The sequence below is a fragment of the Embiotoca jacksoni genome, unplaced genomic scaffold, assembly GCF_022577435.1.
Source record: "Embiotoca jacksoni isolate LCO1_2020_lvr unplaced genomic scaffold, fEmbJac1.0.p SCAF_3, whole genome shotgun sequence".
Classification (NCBI taxonomy): Eukaryota; Metazoa; Chordata; class Actinopteri; family Embiotocidae; genus Embiotoca; species Embiotoca jacksoni.
The window spans coordinates 9,719,631-9,739,317 of record NW_027185381.1 but is presented as its reverse complement, the minus strand read 5'-3'; the positions used below and the strand labels follow the sequence as shown (position 1 = coordinate 9,739,317).

The following is a 19,687-nucleotide window of genomic DNA, read 5'->3' as shown; positions in this document are numbered from 1 at the left end:
AAAGAAAATCCATGAAAATGAACACAACCCTGCTTTAATGTCTTGCTGGATGATGATGAAAATGAGCATATATACTGTACATACTGCAAAAAGAGTTGTGGAAATATGGATGTTTTTTGCATGTAAAAGGTTTTGTGTATCTGAATTATGAAATCTTGGATGTGTTTTCTCTTTAACACTCCAGGAAAATAAAAGCTTCAAAACAATCGCTACATCACAACAAAGTTGATTTTTGTGTTTTAAAATAAAATCATAAATAATGACACCTCTGACTACTTGACTGACTGACTAGTTATTGTTCATGTCTTCTTTTTATTATGTCTTGCAAATGCTAATCTCCCTTTATCTATTTGTCTAGGTATATACTAGAGTCTCACTGATTTATCGGTAGGCCGATTTTGTCAGCTTGTCTAGGCTTATCACAGATATATTGGTATAATGCCGTATATGTTGTCTGACATACACCAATATGAAAACTTTTTTCAAAGAACAAACTGCAGAAAAGATGCTTGTCTGTTATCTATAACTCATAATAAATGATCATTTAATAACTTAAATAAATAATCATGCTGCACCATAAAAAAATGAATGTTATATTAGATAGTGGTAATGATATAGGACGGTGTTTCCTCATTACCTCTGCAGACTTTACAGCATCTGCCAGTCAGAGTGATCTGCTCCGACTCTGGGCAGTTGAGCTCGGGACAAGGCTCGCTGGGGACCACTCGATGCATGTTCCTGTCCTGTGAAGGGCGAAGACAAAATCCTCATGAGCTACTTCTTCAGTGAACTCTGGCCACCTTCATTTGCTAAGGGCCTGAAGGTAATTATGAAGGTAATTATTCATCTATTGTGTTTCCTCTTTCACTATCCCACTCTCCCTCCTCCCTGTGTGTTCATTATACACACATTACTCATTGTTCAATCACACTTATTTTCCCAACTACTTCTGGAGGGAGACAGAAAAAGCTCTCTTCTTCTCTCCTCCTGTTATCCTCAGCGATTTACATCATGATTCATGGTGCATCTTTATTATACAAACAGTGAATCAATCTTCTGGATTATCCCTGCATGTGTGTTTAGTCACAGTGTAAAACCTGATTAGGAGATTTCTTTTCCCCTGCATGCCTTTGGCAGGTCTCCCTAATGATCTCATCCACGTACCTCCAACTGGTGCTAATTTAGACTCATTAACACCAGAGACAGTTGGACAAAAGCAATTTCTAGCACACAAATGTTATACTAAAGGATAATCCTAAACCCTTCTGTAAACATGTCTGCCCTATGAGGAGTCATGACCTCGGCTTGTACCGGTTGAGTACGCTTGAAATTGTGCAACAAACTTATTTTCCTAAAGTCCACAAATAACTTTCTGAACAAGCCTCGGCATCCACTTCTTGTCACCCACCACCCAAAACTTGTACCCCTCCTGCAGCCGGCAGGCAGACAGAAGATCAGAGGCGTGACAAGCATCTGTCAGGGGAAGTCTGCAGGAGTCTGCAGCGGTGGGCTGACTGACAGCACTCCCCGTCCCCACTTCTTTGATCTGCCTGGGATTGCCAGTCAGTTAACTGGGACTACAGATGGGCCAGGTGTGGACAAGCAAGCCAGACAGCTGTCTGAAACTGCAGCTTCTAATGGAGCTTTTCAGAATTCATGGAGGAGCTGGTTGATATGACAGAGCTGGGTGATTAAAAACTTCAAATCACTTTTCTGTGATTGATTGGGCCTGCCTGGCGTAATGTCATCAAGTGAATTACTCCCAAAAGTGAGCGACCCATCCATCTGGAGCACCAGGCAGACAAAAGCAAATACTGCGAATAATTGGGAAATGAATCTAATTTGGGACCCATGTGTATCTGATGATTGGTACTGAAAAATGGCTGTGGCATCCTCTGATTGGCAGGTGCACCGCTTTGGCCTCCGAATGTAAAGTTAAGCAGCAGGATGCATCTTTTTTTTTAGGTCACAAAGAGAATGGTAACAAGCCAGATCAATGAAATTATGCTGAAGTGGACAAACTCGCGTGCTGGCACATTGAGGTTTTTATCCTCTCGAGGTGGGCTGCAGTCGCTATGGCATTTCGGGAGTTGTCGTGCACTGCAACATGTACACTAACAGGGCTGAAGTGTTCGGTTACATCAGTTATTGTGGGGTCGCTTTCTGGAGAGGAGTTTGATCAAAATTCTTTTTGAATAAAACTGGTTTGATTGTGTACTTGTGTGAGTGTTGACATGACTTACCCTGCATTCAAACAGCAGACACCTGCCAGAGGAGTCGCGCACAGCCTTCTGATCTCCCTCCACCAACTCTCTTCCACCAAACAAGCAGACAGCTGGTAGTAGACACAGCAGAACCACAAATAAGCATGCGAAACACATACAAAAAAAATATATGAGTAAAAGCACATTGCTCTCATGAAATCCACATCTATTTAGTGGCATATTCAGGATGAAAATCTGTACATCTTTTTAATGGTTGTGGCCGATCTTTTATAGAGTGATGTTTGCTAAGTGTTGGTGTAAGATATGTACGATTTGATCAGTTGCTAAAAAGAAAAACTACAAATTAGTTGTTTTTCTTATTTATTTATTTTTTTATGAAATTAGGTGTCTGATAACATTTACTGGAACAAAAATAGAACAGACAATGTTTCACTTTCTTATATCATGAAAACATATTGTTTAAGAAAAATAACTAATAACTTTATCAATCCTTAAAAAGTAATGGAAAACACTTTGTGTGATGTCTCCAGCTACCAACAATCAGACACAAAGAAAAGCAAGCAAACGGCTTGATTTGTAACTTTATTTATCAAAACACAATTGATTTTACTGTATTTGTAAATGACCTTATCATTATATTCTATATATAAATCATGACATACATTTTAATTCCATTGCCTCTATCCTTATTATTAGTATTGAACCCAAGTTGTTATTTAACAGTCAGGTTTTAGTTTGATACAATCTTTCCTCATTATTTACTGCGTCCTCAAGTAAATGGAGTCAAACCAAATCAAGCATGTCAAAACCAATTAAGTACTGCTAGAGAGGAAGTGATGACATAATTAATATGTAGAGAGAGAAAGCAGCGCGCCTCACAGCAGCACTGAGGAGAAGCCGTTTCACATAATTGGGAGGTGGAGAGGGTGTTCAAAAATAATCACGTGGGCAGAAAGTGTGTGTGTTTGATGGGCAGTTGGGGTCAGAGAATTCAGACTGATATGAGGGAGGAGAAATGATTGACACCGCAGGTCAGGCCCTGTCACAAAGCGGTGTATCATGAAAGCGACAGGCTTCTGAAACAGCCATTTGACGTTCTGCTTGACAGACAATCCAAAAAAAAAAAAAAACCACTACAGACTCAGAACTCCTCCCTGCAAGGCCTTGTGCTGTGCGATAAGGCTTTAATTTGGAGAGCGAATCATGTCTTTGTAGTGGGGAAACTTGTGGCACTCTTCTCTCCAAAGCCAGAGCATGCGTAATTAGCTGTGTTTGTCTACCTCGTTGAGATAAGTGAGCACAGGGGTATTGAGTTTAAGGGTATTACCTGCCTCGTGTTTATATTTGTGTAACGCAGCAGCAGCACATTCGGAGTCATGCTTAAAACCCCTGCGTTGCAGCCCTGACCCTCGAGGCAGTGCAAATGATGCTGACGCGAGACAATTCGAACACTAGACTAATGGTTTCTTCCTGATACAGAGTTAAATCTTGTCTATCATTTGTTCGCAAGCAAAGCAGGAGAGCAACGGCAGAAGTGTGTGGGAGTTTGTGATGAAAAAGTTCTCAAATGAAGTCAGCTTGCTCAAGATGTGGAGTCAAATATGTAAAGAAATACTATACATCTGCTACGTTTTGGTAGCACTTACATGGTGTGTAACCTTCGATACATCTCTGGTGAGAACATCAGAAATAAGGTAAGAAATTGCTCTACTTCATGCGCATGCTCGATCTAGTTCTATACATTGGCAGGCAGTCCTCCTGCCTTTCAAAAGCATATATATGACATATTTTTAGGTGTAGTTTGAGTTACTATCAGAACAATGCCGGGGTGAGAAAAAGTAATACCCTCTGAAATCCATTTTTATTGAGAGGGGAATTGAGAGCATATAAGATGCAGAGTGCTGCGGCGAGGAGGCTAATAAGAGTTCATTACTTAGCTCAAAGTCTTTTGGAAAAAAAAAAAAAAAACTCGATGGAGCAACATGATGAAACAGAATTATTTATCCAGCCAGAACATGTCAGCGCTCAAAAAATGAAAAGTGGACATTTATGAAGACAATGTCATTAGTTGTGAGTCTGAGCATGATTTCAAGCCTTCAGCATGTCTTTCCTCTTCACTTTCTCATAGCGTCAACATGTCGTGCCATAAATAGGAATTACGTCACATCACATGCAGCGATTCCAGATTTACTGGCTCATGTCTGTGGGTGACTGGTGGCCATCTGTGTTTTGAAGCCAGCTAGTGAATAATTAATTGGTCCATGTATATGCAAAAGGAAGGACTCATCTCAAGAGACATGTTAGGAGGTAGCTTAGCAACACAGCAGAGCCCTGGTCAATTGTCAGGCAGCCCTTGTGGAGGCGTTATGTGTGCTCTAAATCTGGTGGTGGAGGTTTGTATCGCCGTTGTGCGCAATTGTGTCCATGATTGTATGAGTGTAGGAGGGTGCTGAGGTCAAGGGTACTCTACTCACGCTGGCACTCCTTACAGCAGGCACCCTTTATGTAGGCAGGCGCTGTGCCCGCCGGGCACTGAGGGGGAGGGCAGGAGATGGCCTCACATTGCACCGTGCCGTTCTGGTGGATAGAGAGACACAACATAACGTTTACAGAGGGGCAACTTGAACCAAACTGATATGTTTTGACACATCACATCAACACCAAGGATTTCGAAAAATTTGACAGTATTTATATTGATTATTTCGTAGACACGTAAACATTTTTGATAAGGATCCCCTTAAATGAGATAATTACAGAACTGCACTCACATCATATAATAAGTAGGAAATAAAAAAAAAAAAATGAAAAAGAAACTTGTCAGAGCACTCTGATGAACAAACTCTATAATGGAAACATTGTTTCTAAGCGTGGCGTTTCTGTCTTTCAAGTTGTTATTAATTGCTGGCCAACATAGTGTACAATCATTTGCTACTAAAGCAGCCTGATAGAGCAGCTCTGCAGTAGATTATACCTGTGTGAAGGTTAAAATGTTCAGCTTTTGATGAAACTGTATTGGAGATGTGTTGATTCAACGTTAGGGTCCCTCTTTAAGCCGCAGTTGGTGGTATACTACATGTTATACTGACAGGTGTTTCTATGATTTTGTCCAATGTATCAATGTCAGTGAGGGCAGGCTAGTTAAAAGAAACACCTCTCTGTATGCGTGAATTTATTTTGTTCTGAAATGACACCATTATAAGTGCGGGTGTGACCAGACACCTGCATGAATGTCCGCATCCTGTTTTATCCCCACTCATTTAAATGTTTTAATATTTACAAGACTGCAGCAGATTTGATTGTGCACATGTGAAACATGTATTTAACCTATGGGAAATGTGGTTTTGGAACATTTTCATGCATCCCATGTGAAATCTTTTCCACATATTTTCCCCATGTTATCATATGTTGCAACTTGTGGTACACATGTCATACATGTGGGGTTTTTTTCTGTAAAAGTTATGAATCAGCTCCTAAACTGTCGTAGAGTCCAACAGTAACCGGCATATCTAGTACTGCATATTTAAATGCTGTCTCCTTTTCTGTGGCTGTGCCTGTAATTAACATGGTTTCCACGGATGAATGCTCTGTGACAGCAACATCTATGAACCTGATCCACATAATTGATAACATCTTAATGCATGACCTTTGAATTTTAAAGGTCACAGCTAATTGCCACACATAAGGTAAGGAACATATCCCATCTAATTCCTTAATTGCAGCCCAGGAATGGCAAAGCACCGTTCCTGGCGAATGAAGCGATTTCATTGGATGAGTGGGTAGAACAAATCCCTGATGATAATTATCATCTGTCAAGAGCAATTAAGTGCGGTGCACTGAGAGATATGTGATTTCCCATTTTTTGCATGTGGGGTAGTGGTGCGTGAAGGCATCTCATTGGCTGTTTGGAGCAGTTCAGTAGTAGCGAATGAGTTTCCTGTTCCAAAGCTGAGTAGACTGACAGGGGGTGAAATCTGTTTGCTGATGTGGTACAAGCCCAAGATCTCCAGTCGCTTCTAATTCTTCTTTTGACAATTATTCACACTTTATGCAGCGCAAAGGAGACCCTTGAGAGAATGGAGCATTACTAAGCACTGTTGTTGATGTGCCTAATCCTGGGTACTGTGGAGGTTTTTAATACAGTATATTTTATTTGGTAACTGGGGCAACCCTCCTCTACCTCAAGGAAATAATGACAATACAAGCTGTCGACAAAGGGGCCCCTACACTCTGCACTTCTACCCCACCCAAACACACCCCCACACACCCCCACCTTCACACACTTGATCAACAGGGCAGCAAAACAAAAGCCAACACTTACAATGGAAGCAATGTCCGCGTGCAACTCACACACACAAATGCACAAAGGCATGAACACAAACAACAGACATGATTAAAAATGCATGTTCTCAGACACAAACACATATCATGTTTGCACACATTATACACACTAATATTTACCCACACTTTAATACACACACACACAAATCTGTTTATTATATGACAAACTCAGATGCCTGTTAACATTTAATCACACAATCACATACAGTATGACAAGTACATAATTTCAGACCCAGTATGTTCACACACACAAATACACACACACTTAATTAAAATTGAATGCCCTCCTTTGCTCTTTATTAGTTTACCGTGTAGGCACACACACACACACACACACACACACACACACACACACACACACACACACACACACACACACAGACAGACAAGCACCCGTGTGTGAAGCCCCACCGTGCATGTGCAGTTCCTGCAGCCATCTGTCCAGCCCTCATCTTCCCTGTAGACGACCCCCTTGACGCTGCAGGTTCTCTCACAATAGCAGCCATCCAGCCCATTCATCTTCTCCTCCGCCCTGGACAGCTGCTCACGCCATCCACAACCCCCCCCCCCCCCCCCCCCCCCCCAAAAAAAAAAAAAAAAAGAAACACAAAAGGCAAGAAGGAGAGAAGATATGAGTCAGCTTTGGCCTGTCTCTGTATTCACATGCAGAAAGCAGAGTTTCAAAAGCAAACCAGTGGTATCACAAAAGTCCCTCATTAGGTACCATTAACACCTTTCACACTCACAGTCTCTGCATCAAAAGAGAAAAGACTTCAATAATAGCCAACGTTTAATATTAATATGTCTCTGACTGCCTGTTGCAATGAATATTAATGACAGAAGCACACTGACAAGTGGCTATTTTGTGCTATAGAACAAAGTACTCATTAATTTAAAGCATTAATAACTTTTTTTATCAGGATAATGCTCTAACTGTGGACTGACTGTCAAATTAATACACATTGTCTCAAATATGTTACCTTGCTGGATGTTTTTGCCAGAATATCCTGCAGTTCCATGATTTTCTGCACAAGTCCATGGAAGTCGTTGCAGGTTGGACAAGCTGAGATACAAGAGATAATACATTATAATTTTAGTACAAGTCAAACAATTACCTGCCATTATTATAAACTATTGTGATTCCAAAATAAGATAGTTAGAAATAGAAATAGTGACATAAAGAAGAATCACGTTTTTATACTAATCAAAAAAATTGGTTTCTAAAATAATTATATATGGCACAAACATGTAATTTAACCATTTGTTTGTATTTATTTACTTTCTGTTTGTCTTCAAGGGACTTAATCAGCAGTTCACTGCAATTTCTCTCGCATTTCTCTCTTCTAATTTTTTTTCTATTATTGGAAACATATTCTCAGGTGTCCCCGTCAGAAGAATGGATGAGGTGTAATCCATGTGAAAGTCATTTTCCACCATGAGATGTTAGTGTGTGTGTGTTTTCCCTGTCAGCAGAAAAAAGGCAGTTTGTCCGTAACAAACTTGTTCAATGAAATGAGCTGTAACAGCCACCTGGCACAGAAAAGACATCTCCCTACAAAAACCACATTATCATAACACAGAAGACAAAGGGTATCACTGCACTGGCAAGTAATTGAATTGCAAAAACAGCCTTGCTTTGCATCAAAATGTTTTCCAACTCAAAGAGCCTCAAAGATTACCACTTTAAAGTCATGCTAAACTGATTTCTGAAATAAGTGTGTGAGGTGGTCGCCTCCTCCTATAGAAGGAGATTATTATTTCTATACTCAGAAGAAATCTTGTACACTAATGCAAACAAGTGTTTTCTTTGTCCCCTCAGAAATAACAGGTCACCATGGCAAAAAGATAATCCAAACTCGCACCAAAAAGACCAGAGGTACGCTTCAACTGACTAATTAACTATTTTGGAAAATAACATTTTATTACATTATAGTGATAGAAAAATGTGTTTCTAAAGATGCTTTTATTTGTTTTAATCCAATAGCCTTTCAAGATTTTAATTAAACAAAAAAATGAAATCAAGTGGCGAGAAAAATTTGCGTTTGAGGCAATTTGAATGAAAAATCCAAAGAAATTATATTTTAATGATTTAAGTAAGAGACTTCACTCACTTCTGTTCAGATCTGGACACTGTGAGATGTAACCCTGTGGCATCACCAGGATCTCCACGTCCTGCATCACTCCCTGCACACACACACACACACACACACACACACACAACACACACACAACAAACCCAGTGATCAAAGAGAACAACACCTCACAGAGAACGGACAGGCGATACAAATAAAATTAAGCATAGTAAAGTGCAGTAAGCAAATGAGGATGGGTCGGGGGTGTCTAAGCGTGCTCATAGTACATTTTTGACATAAGAAAATGTGGGACTGAAGCACAGGCAGCGCGTGTAAACACAAAGGAATCCTGTTTCCAACAGTCTTGGTAATTGTTGTAGTCATAAAACTGAATAGTGAAACAGCAGCGAATCTGAGAGCCAGTGAAAATATATTTCAGCGAAGTTGGCTGTGAGGTAATATGTCTCCTAAATCGTCGCTCTGATGAATCATCTTATATCCAGACACCAACAAGAAGTTAAGTGAACCAATGATGTGGGAGTTTCAATTGGTACATGGTATTTCTTTTTTTTTTGCTCCAACCTCCACTGATAAACATAAACAGGAGACACAGATTCAATTTGACTCATAAATCCAAATTGATGATAGCTTTTTGTCCTGTGTCCGAACCCATACGTACATACAGACATATACGCAGAGATACTCTGTTGCCATAGTAACCCGGCCCATTTCAACCCTTGAGTGCATTTATTACCCAAACAGAAGTGGAGCGGTGCAACTTAGGAGAAATTGTTTTTTAAATTGTGTTGCCACTTCAATTTATTGGCCATAAATTTAAAATCCTGCGGAAATGATTTGCTGATTTTTCACAGCAAAGTGCAGAAATGGAAGCAGATAGTAGTCATGTCTATCAAACTTGTAATGAAACCATAAAACTACACCTTTATTTGCAGCCACTGGACAAATTTTACATCACGCAAACAATATCTGAACTGTCATTAAGGCTGCATTAGTACCTATGCTTTTTGGAGTCTACATAGTTTAAAGTCACAGTGCGACAACAGTTGGAGCATTTACTGAAGCAAATGCATCAGTAATATGATGCATTTGCAAGGGAAACTGAATGTGTGAGTGGAGTTAAGTTACACAATGGATTTTAAAAAAACCAAAAAACATTTCATTTTACTAGATCATTTAACAGTGAATCTAAGTTAGCAAACATGGGCTGATACAGAGCTGAAGACAGCTGTCAGTTATCTAATAAGTTAGACGCCTTTGTTTGTTTTAGAAATGTAAACCAATTTTGCTGACTGACATCCGAAGACCAATCTCCTATGATATCTTATTTTTGCAAACTACAATCCATCAACAGTAAAATCTGCATTTATATACATGTAATAAAACAAGAGAAAGAAAAACACCCAAAACTATTTTTTTTTTTACATATATATATATATATTGACATATGATGGCATAAGAGTTAAATATACAGTTAACACAGGGAAACAAGAACATTTATCTTTTTGTTTCCCTGTTCGAACTGGGCAATGCTATTATATTAATATTGTGATATGAGATTGGACATCGTCTTAAACTTTGGATATTGTAACAGTGATATGGTAGTGTTGTCTTTCCCTGGTTTTAAAGGCTGTATTACAGTAAAGTGATTAATTTTCTGAACTCAGCTGACTGCTCTAGCTGCTCTATTGTTTGCCTTTACCGATTGCCATTTTCTAGATGCATATTACTACAGATTATTTATCAAAAATCGCATTGGGTAAATAATTGGTGAAAGCATCAATAATCCTCCCTGCAATAATGTTGCAACATGAATGGAGATATTTGGTCAAAAACCTTGTGATATTGATTTTGTACATATCACCCAGCCCTAATCCCCTGTGTGTCTAACCAGAGCCTGTGCAGTAATGTAGCACTATCAAAACAACCAGTTGCCAGACTTTGCTTTGCACCTTCTGGCAACTGAAAAAGAGAGACATTTTTAATTCTCCACACTGATTCCTCTGTATCAGCGACACAGTGCTGTCTGAACCGGAAATGTGACTCAGTGCAAAACAGCAGCGGGTAGGGAGAGGGCTGAATCATACAATTACATTTATTTCTTATATATTACAAAACGAGTCATGAGGAGATACATCCTGCCAGGCTAAAAAAAAAAATATAACTCAAGAATGAAATCTGACTGTGAAGTAAAATTTTATTTGCATACTTCAACAGTAGTTTCTCATTGCATTTGGGATTGTTTGAATTAAAAGCAAATTGTTTCTTTCAAGTTAGGGATGTAGAACAATTTGCTTCATTGGCATACAAATGACAGCTCAGTGATGGAATTAAAAAATTGTGTCATTAGATACGGAAGACACAAGAGATTTATTTATCTTACAATGTGTACAAAGAAGATATTGATTGTCTTGTGAAGCAGAGGTGCAGATACACTGATCCTGATTAAAGTCTTTACTATTACTGCTGGGGCTGGGATTTTCTCATCTTCAGCATACACCCACGTACCGACATTGACTGCTTCTGTGTGTGTGTGTGTGTGTGTGTGAGCGCATGTGTACTAAAGAAGCAGTGTGCGTTTTAAAAAGAAGATGTGCCTTCCCAGCAACTAATCAAGGCTTCAGAGAGTGGCGAGGGAAGATGCTGCTACGTGACAAGATTAGTGGGTGACCTCCAAGGCTTCTTTCATCAACCAATTAACACAGGGGAAATTCAACCGCCAGGACACGATGTGTAAAGTATTAACAGGTACACACATGCATACACATCACCGCACCATCAAACACAGGGCTGGTCACCAGCAGACTGATTAAACTAGTTGGTAAGCAGACATTTTGCCCCAACATGTCTCCGCAGATGGGAATTTTTGGAGCGCGGTCCCGTCTGAAAGAGGCGATATATGTCTCTCTGCCTGATAAACAATACTATAGACTAAGCTTAATGAGCATAGTCCAGAGGCTATCTAATGATTTCTCCGAAATCAGCGTTGCGGGGTTGCTGAGATAATTGCACTGAGCTTAGCTGCAGACTAAGGGAAAGGGAACAAACAATGACAAAAAAATGTCAATTGCTGCGGTAGGCAAAGCAACCCTCAAATTAAAATGGTAAGCCTTGAGAAATGCATGCAATTAAATCCAGCGGCTATAATAAATAAAACCAAACAAGGCACACAAACAAGGAGAAGATACAGTATAAACCAAGATTGAGGGTGGGGTGAAAAGATGGTGCAACAGCTGAAATGAATTACTTGTTCTTGCTATTCTGAATCAATTATCGCTTAGCAATATGACAGATCAGGAAAGGCATCAACATTCATGTATTCTGAGAGGGAAGTTTTTGTGCTGCAGCATTAACCTTGAAGAATCCATGAGCAGCGTTTCTCTGTCCGAGCCAGAAGGAAGTATCCTCAGGTATGTCCATGTAGGGGGCCTCCACCACCCGCTCATAGATCCTGAAAAACATAAACAGGAAGTGGTCAACAGCTACAATCACAACATAGACCTCCTGAATGGTACTTGTTCCGGTCATGTTATCAGTAGCCTCCACACTGCAGGCCCTGTCCTTTTAAATCCCTCTGTTAACTCTTTCCCTGTGGAGGGCATAGATAGCCACATGCTTTCAGCGATACACACGGTGTTGCCGTCTGCTTCTTTTACTGTGCCAAGGAGGATCATCACACAAAAACAGTAACACCCGCCTCATACTATATACAGTGGGTACGGAAAGTATTCAGACCCCTTTAAATTTTTCACTCTTTGTTTCATTGCAGCCATTTGCTAAAATCAAAAAAGTTCATTTTATTTCTCATTAATGTACACTCAGCACCCCATCTTGACAGAAAAAAACAGAAATGTAGAAATTTGTGCAAATTTATTAAAAAAGAAAAACTGAAATATCACATGGTCATAAGTATTCAGACCCTTTGCTGTGACACTCATATTTAACTCACATGCTGTCCATTTCTTCTGATCCTCCTTGAGATGGTTCTACTCCTTCATTGGAGTCCAGCTGTGTTTAATTAAACTGATTGGACTTGATTAGGAAAGGCACACACCTGTCTATATAAGACCTTACAGCTCACAGTTCATGTCAGAGCAAATGAGAATCATGAGGTCGAAGGAACTGTCCAAGGAGCTCAGAGACAGAATTGTGGCAAGGCACAGATCTGGCCAAGGTTACAAAATAATGTCTGCAGCACTCAAGGTTCCTAAGAGCACAGTGGCCTCCATAATCCTTAAATGGAAGAAGTTTGGGAAGACCAGAACTCTTCCTAGACCTGGCCGTCCAGCCAAACTGAGCAATCGTGGGAGAAGAGCCTTGGTGAGAGAGGTAAAGAAGAACCCAAAGATCACTGTGGCTGAGCTCCAGAGATGCAGTAGGGAGATGGGAGAAAGTTCCACAAAGTCAACTATCACTGCAGCCCTCCACCAGTCGGGGCTTTATGGCAGAGTGGCCCGACAGAAGCCTCTCCTCAGTGCAAGACATATGAAAGCCCGCATAGAGTTTGCCAAAAAACACATGAAGGACTCCCAGACTATGAGAAATAAGATTCTCTGGTCTGATGAGACCAAGATTGAACTTTTTGGCGTTAATTCTAAGCGGTATGTGTGGAGAAAACCAGGCACTGCTCATCACCTGCCCAATACAATCCCAACAGTGAAACATGGTGGTGGCAGCATCATGGGGGTGTTTTTCAGCTGCAGGGACAGGACGACTGGTTGCAATTGAAGGAAAGATGAATGCGGCCAAGTACAGAGATAGCCTGGAAGAAAACCTCTTCCAGAGTGCTCTGGACCTCAGACTGGGCCGAAGGTTCACCTTCCAACAAGACAATGACCCGAAGCACACAGCTAAAATAACAAAGGAGTGGCTTCGGAACAACTCTGTGACCATTCTTGACTGGCCCAGCCAGAGTCCTGACCTAAACCCAATTGAGCATCTCTGGAGAGACCTGAAAATGGCTGTCCACCAACGTTCACCATCCAACCTGACGGAACTGGAGAGGATCTGCAAGGAAGAATGGCAGAGGATCCCCAAATCCAGGTGTGAAAAGCTTGTTGCATCATTCCCAAGAAGACTCATGGCTGTACTTGCTCAAAAGGGTGCTTCTACTCAATACTGAGCAAAGGGTCTGAATACTTATGACCATGTGATATTTCAGTTTTTCTTTTTTAATAAATTTGCACAAATTTCTACATTTCTGTTTTTTTCTGTCAAGATGGGGTGCTGAGTGTACATTAATGAGAAATAAAATGAACCTTTTTGATTTTAGCAAATGGCTGCAATGAAACAGAGTGAAAAATTTAAAGGGGTCTAAATACTTTCCGCACCCACTGTACATGTAGCAGATGCACGTATAATGCAGGTCGACTCAAGGTGCATTCACCCTGCATTGGACTCAAGAAACAGCTGACCGAGGTCAGTATATGGACAGTCACAGAGACTAAAATGAACATCGTTCCATCTTTTAACTTATAAAACCACAGAATCACACTTAAAAGCACTGAATAATTACCAAATTAGTACGCTCTCTTTTTCTTTCTCTCCTTTTAGTGAGTTGGTTGAATCATATTTAATCTTAAATATCACATGTTTATTTCTCCATGCCTTACAGAAAAAAACTGTTTACCAAACCCTAGCAGCCCCCAACCCTCATTAACCCCTGATCTGTGAAAGGATGATCAAGCAGGGCTACCTGATTAGCATTAACCCATTATAATAGATGGCTGATGCAGGTTTGACTGGCATGACTGGGTCAGTCTGAATGTGGTATACAAGATAAGGATGTGATCCCTCAACAGCTTCCTGCCAACAAACACGGACAAATGTGTTGAACGGAGCAACCAGCCAAACCTGAAGTCCTGCTAGTGCTGAACCAGAATCTGTGCTGCATCATCACTATTCTTCTATTTATATATATGTATATACTCTATATGCGCATCTCACCTGTTGCAGTCCACGTGTAGAATGACATGGGAGGCACTGACGGCCACAGAGACTTTGTGCCACTGGTCATCGGCCAGGCTGTAAGGGAACACCTCGGTGTGATCCTGTTGGCCCTTGGTGCGATAATGAAGACGCACCTCACTCCGCTGACCACTGCTCTCCAGCTCCAGGAACCTGCAGAATAAAAGGTCCAGCAACTTGTCTCCAGTAACAACCACACGGTGACGGCTTCTCAGAGAATTTGTCTTGTTGCATTAAAGTCTCATTACTGAGACAAAATCCTTATTTCTCTTTACACACACCAAAAAAACAACGCATAAACCAACAAAGTATCTAAACTCAGGGATCCTCTCAGCACCGTTCTGTCAGATAAACACCACTCGTTTCCAGCGCACTCGCATCTCCCCAGATCTGCAACACTATTCAGGATTTAATCACATCAGTGGTCAAACATACTGTTACTATACGGCTGTTGATGCAACATCAGATATACACAATGTTGGTTCGCATGTGGTGGTTTGACTCTTTACATTGGAGTATTAGTATTCTCGGAGAATCCTCTTCTCCACACCACTGAGATTCACCCAGCATAGTGACACTAATGGAAAGAGCTGCCGATACACACTCATCACCTCAGTCTTTTAAAGACAGACTTACTTAAAGTAGAGTCTTTTGCTGGAAACATTATTCAAAAGAAAAATAGACACTCGTGCAAGTGTGGCAATGGAATTGATTTATCTACAAACCACATCTAATAGATTTGCTCTCCACTAGCCATGCATGTACATTCATCCTGCCTCCATAAATGCACTAGCTATCACTGCTGATGCTGAATTAGTCCTTGCCATGTTTCCAAATGAAACCATGCAGCGTTGCTTTGTTGCATATGAATGGCTGGGAAAGCTAATCAGCAGTGGGGGGAAAGTCATTAACATCCCTGTGAGCGCTCTTCTCAGGACTGACTTTAATGTACAAACTGTTCAATCAACGTATTATGTGGAATTCAGATTGCTGCTCTGATCATCCAACGGCTCAGCTACCACAAACTAATGGAAAACATTAACATGCTAACTGCAGATAGTGTCTCATCAGGTTTCGATTCACAATTACAGGCTCGATGTTTGCATCGTTGATGGACTGTGAATAATACGCTGGCATACAGGGTGATTTGCTTTGTTTACTCGAGTGGGGTGTAAAACATCTAAATGTTTATCAAATACAAATATTCAGTCTGCTAATATGACAAAAGAGAGAGCTACTAACTTTAGAATACAACTTTAATTATGGTCTATCAGGGGGCTTATGAACAGCTGCACTGTACTCCATGTGACATTCTGTGCTAAAATATGCTTCTCAATTTAACTTAACTGGTAAAAAAAAAAAAATGCATTGGGCTAATATCGTCTTCCCTTTATCTGTGAATAATAAAACCCATTTTAAACATATTATAATGAAATGAGAACTGGTCCTACCTGTGCTCCGAGTGATGGATGGAGAGGATGACCCCGGAGTTGAGGTGATCTTGTTTGAGGGTCACCAGCACAGTAAACTCATTCTTGCCTCTCAGCTTCTGGACCATTTGCTCTGAAACCTCAGCGGGAGCTTTCACTTCCCTGGAGGACCCTGGAATAAGGAAGGGAAATCAGATATTATTTACACCATAAAAAGACAGGCAGACAGTCGTTTTTTTTTTTTTATCAGTCTAAACATCAACAATAAGAAAATAAACACTAGTACCAACAGTGTGTCTTAAATATCTGTGCCAGTTTAATCCTGAAACAACTTTTAAAAACCCACATTGATGACAATAACAGCAATGATAAGCATACAGAACGTATGCTTATCATTGCTATTATTGTCCATGGCCATGCTTGTGAATTTTGAACAGTCAGGGGATTATTAATAAAAGCCATACCTAATCACATTCTGTATTTTGGATTTGTGGGTACAGCTAAAATATTTTTAAAGTAAAGTAAAGTTATCTTAATTAATTTAACACATTTAAATACAACAAAAGTTGATCAAAGTGCTGCACAACATCGAGAAAAGCAATCACAAAAATGTGTCATATATAAGACATTAAAGACAATATAAGCAATAATATAAATTGAAAGAAATGAAGACCAATACGAAGATAAAACAACCCACAAGGACACATATGAGCAGTAAATAATACTCAATGAAAAGAAAAAATATCTATATTAAAATTAAATTGGCGCTAATCTGAAAATGCCAGTGAAAATAGATGTTTTCTGTCGGGATTTGAACACTAGTAGTGAAGTTGATGACCTAATCTGGAGGGGAGGCTTTTTGAAATCTACATATTTCCAATTTAGATTTTCTTTCCTGCAAAAGTCAGTTAAATACCAGCAGTTTAACTCTATTCATAGTTTTCTGGAATGAAAAAACTGATAAGCCGATTGGCCACTCTATTATGAATAATAATATACAGTATTAACGATTTAGTAATAGTGAGAATTAAACTAAGTGATGAGGAAACTATGTTGAAGTGAAACTACTGTGGTGAACAGGAACATTTGCTGTTGAAAACAAGAGAACATTCTGCGGGGATTTTAAAGTCCATGTGAAGTAAATATTTGATGTATCCACATAACACACCCTTGACAAATTTGAATTCATAAATTAAAAATCAACTTAAACAAAAAAACTCATATTAAAAATGTACAGAGCAGTACAGTGCATGCAGCATAACTGCAACATCACTAGTATGATTAGAGCCAGGGACCTGTGTTGCATTTCATATCTCCCTCTCTCACTCCTTGTTTCCTGTCTGTGTCTTGACTGTCAACATACCAATGAAGGCAAAATGCCCCCCAAAAACATCAATGTTGATACGTCACACAGCCACACATCTAGTGCTCTGTTGAATCTATTTTACTCAGTTGAGCAGGTTGATTGATAAACTTTATCTTAAGTCGTATTTCATAAAGTTTCATGTAACCTCAAGACTTCCCAAAATAATACTGATGCTTGTGAAATGAAGGCATCAGGAAACCAGCCAGCCTGAAGCTTGAATTGGTTTTCATGATCAGGTCAGATCATTCGCCACAAACGAAACTCAAAGTCATCTGCTTGTTGCAATCAGAAGACAACAACTTGCTTCCAAAGATTATGCTAAATCAGCTCTCACACACTCAGGCATGAACTCAACAAGACCTATATGAAAGTGTTGTGTTGCATCTGGCACTGAGATCAAATCTGCTGATTTTTAGGTGCTGCAAGTAGGGAGTTGGAGCTGCTCTGGTTGCCCATACAGCCTGTTGCTGGTTCACAGTCTGTCCCTCCTCAGACTGTCAGTAGGTGCTCACCACTGCTGGCTGCCATTTCAAAGATGCTCCGACTCAGTTTTCTGCCTTCATGATTCATCCCATGTCAGATTTTCTCAAGCGGTGACACCTGCCCATTTCTCCAGCATTGGATGACTGTTAATTTGCCATTAATACTGTTACAAGCGAGCATAAACTGTCCCAATCCCAATCCCCCCCAAAACTCCTTCAAAGGGTCAAACATGTTCTCTTTGGCTGGGCATGGGAGTCGAGATGTGATGCTGACTTGGGAAGGAGAAGTGAAAGGCTAAATGGTGCTGGTGTGGATGGGAGGAGATTTTCTGTGTGTTGCGTGTAGTTGGCCTGTGAGCTCCCGTTCTACCACTGTGCCCCCTTCCTCCTCTCCAAGTCTACACAGACGCCTATGCTTCTTTAATGGAGTCATCAATAAATGATGACGTTTCTCAGAAGCAATCACATCAAAGAACTCACTTCCAGCTATGGGATGCATGCAAGATGCCCTGGCACACTTAAGCGCTCCAGGAAGCTAGCAATGGCAGCTTTTCCTCAGTGCATTAACATTACTTCCAGCTGGTGGGAGTAGCCAATTAACACAATGCAATGTGAAACAGCAAGCAACGCCATGATGGAGACTGAAGACACCGCATGCTCATTGCTTATGTAAGATACGATGACGGCGTGTTGAAATCACTCTGAGAGTACACTTACTGTGCTAGCGTTAGCTTTTTCTTGATGGAAGCTTTTAAGGCCCTCGGGGATATTCCTGTCTCAACTAAAATGTTCACTATTTGTCCCTCACAAGAAAAGATGCACTGGGCAGAGTTTCATGCATTTTGCATCACCAGCGGCGTATCATCCCAGTGTCGCTGGCTGAGGTGGGACAGATGGTCCAATGACTGCAACAGGAGTTCTGCCTGGCAATAATCTGCTGCAATCAACAGATCCTACTTAGTAGCCAAATCCAAATGGCACTGCTGACAACAATCTCACAAATTATTGGGAATTATTTTTGTTTTGATTCAAATTATTGAATTGTAATTAAAGCTATAATTAAGTGTCTTTGATTTGTGTAGTTTTGTTTTGTTTCTTTCACAAAAACGCAATACGCAGGCAGTTGTATTCTGTTTTTGAAGAAAAATGAGCTCCAGCCAAACAGGATTACCAAAGTCTTTGACTAAACGCACGGGTCAGTCTATTGCCCTGCCATGCGTTGAACAGAGAGTACAGAGACATCTCAATCATGAGCAAAATGAGCACAGTGGGAGCAGGTGTCAGGGCGGGGCCCATACTGAGAGCAGGTTGATGAGGCAGGGGGATGGTTAGGACGGAGGAACCTCTACCAAAAGGCTGCTCCACAACTTGGCAGCCAGAAGTGGCCTATAAGTGGATGACTCTCATCACCAGTCTTTATGGGGAAGAGGCTACTTCAAATGGGACTTAGAGAGATTGGAGGACTGAGGCATCTTCTCATTTGGATGGAGTGGTAAGATTGGTCGACCTGCTGTATGAAAAGCACACTCATGCAAAGATTGAAACAGCGAGAGCAGTAACATCCCTGCATTGCTAAAAAAAAAAACTACATGAAAGAGCAGTAGATGAGTTTGTGCTGTGATGAGCACGCCAGCTTTCCCGTGTGCCAAATCAATGCGGCCCTGCTGAGGGGGCCTTTGGTCGATTATCTATTGGCAGAGGCCTGGATGGGGCAGCCACCTGCTCCTAACGACCACTCTGATGTGAGATATTGACACAAAATAGCTTGAAAATGATGATCCTGTGCATA

At 40.6% G+C, this 19,687-nt stretch overlaps 1 protein-coding gene across 1 annotated transcript in view; it reads right to left on the bottom strand.

The window, feature by feature from the left end:
• Nucleotides 1–19,687, bottom strand: part of nell2a (neural EGFL like 2a) — a 79,925-nt gene that overhangs the window by 52,676 nt on the left and 7,562 nt on the right. The window contains exons 3-11 of the mRNA XM_069162173.1: nucleotides 16,072–16,222; nucleotides 14,600–14,773; nucleotides 12,008–12,104; nucleotides 8,675–8,747; nucleotides 7,544–7,626; nucleotides 6,975–7,103; nucleotides 4,700–4,802; nucleotides 2,244–2,335; nucleotides 638–743 (exon numbers count right to left, since the gene is read on the bottom strand). Of these exons, the coding sequence (XP_069018274.1) occupies nucleotides 638–743; nucleotides 2,244–2,335; nucleotides 4,700–4,802; nucleotides 6,975–7,103; nucleotides 7,544–7,626; nucleotides 8,675–8,747; nucleotides 12,008–12,104; nucleotides 14,600–14,773; nucleotides 16,072–16,222 (1,008 nt within the window). The remainder of the gene's footprint in view (nucleotides 1–637; nucleotides 744–2,243; nucleotides 2,336–4,699; nucleotides 4,803–6,974; nucleotides 7,104–7,543; nucleotides 7,627–8,674; nucleotides 8,748–12,007; nucleotides 12,105–14,599; nucleotides 14,774–16,071; nucleotides 16,223–19,687) is intronic.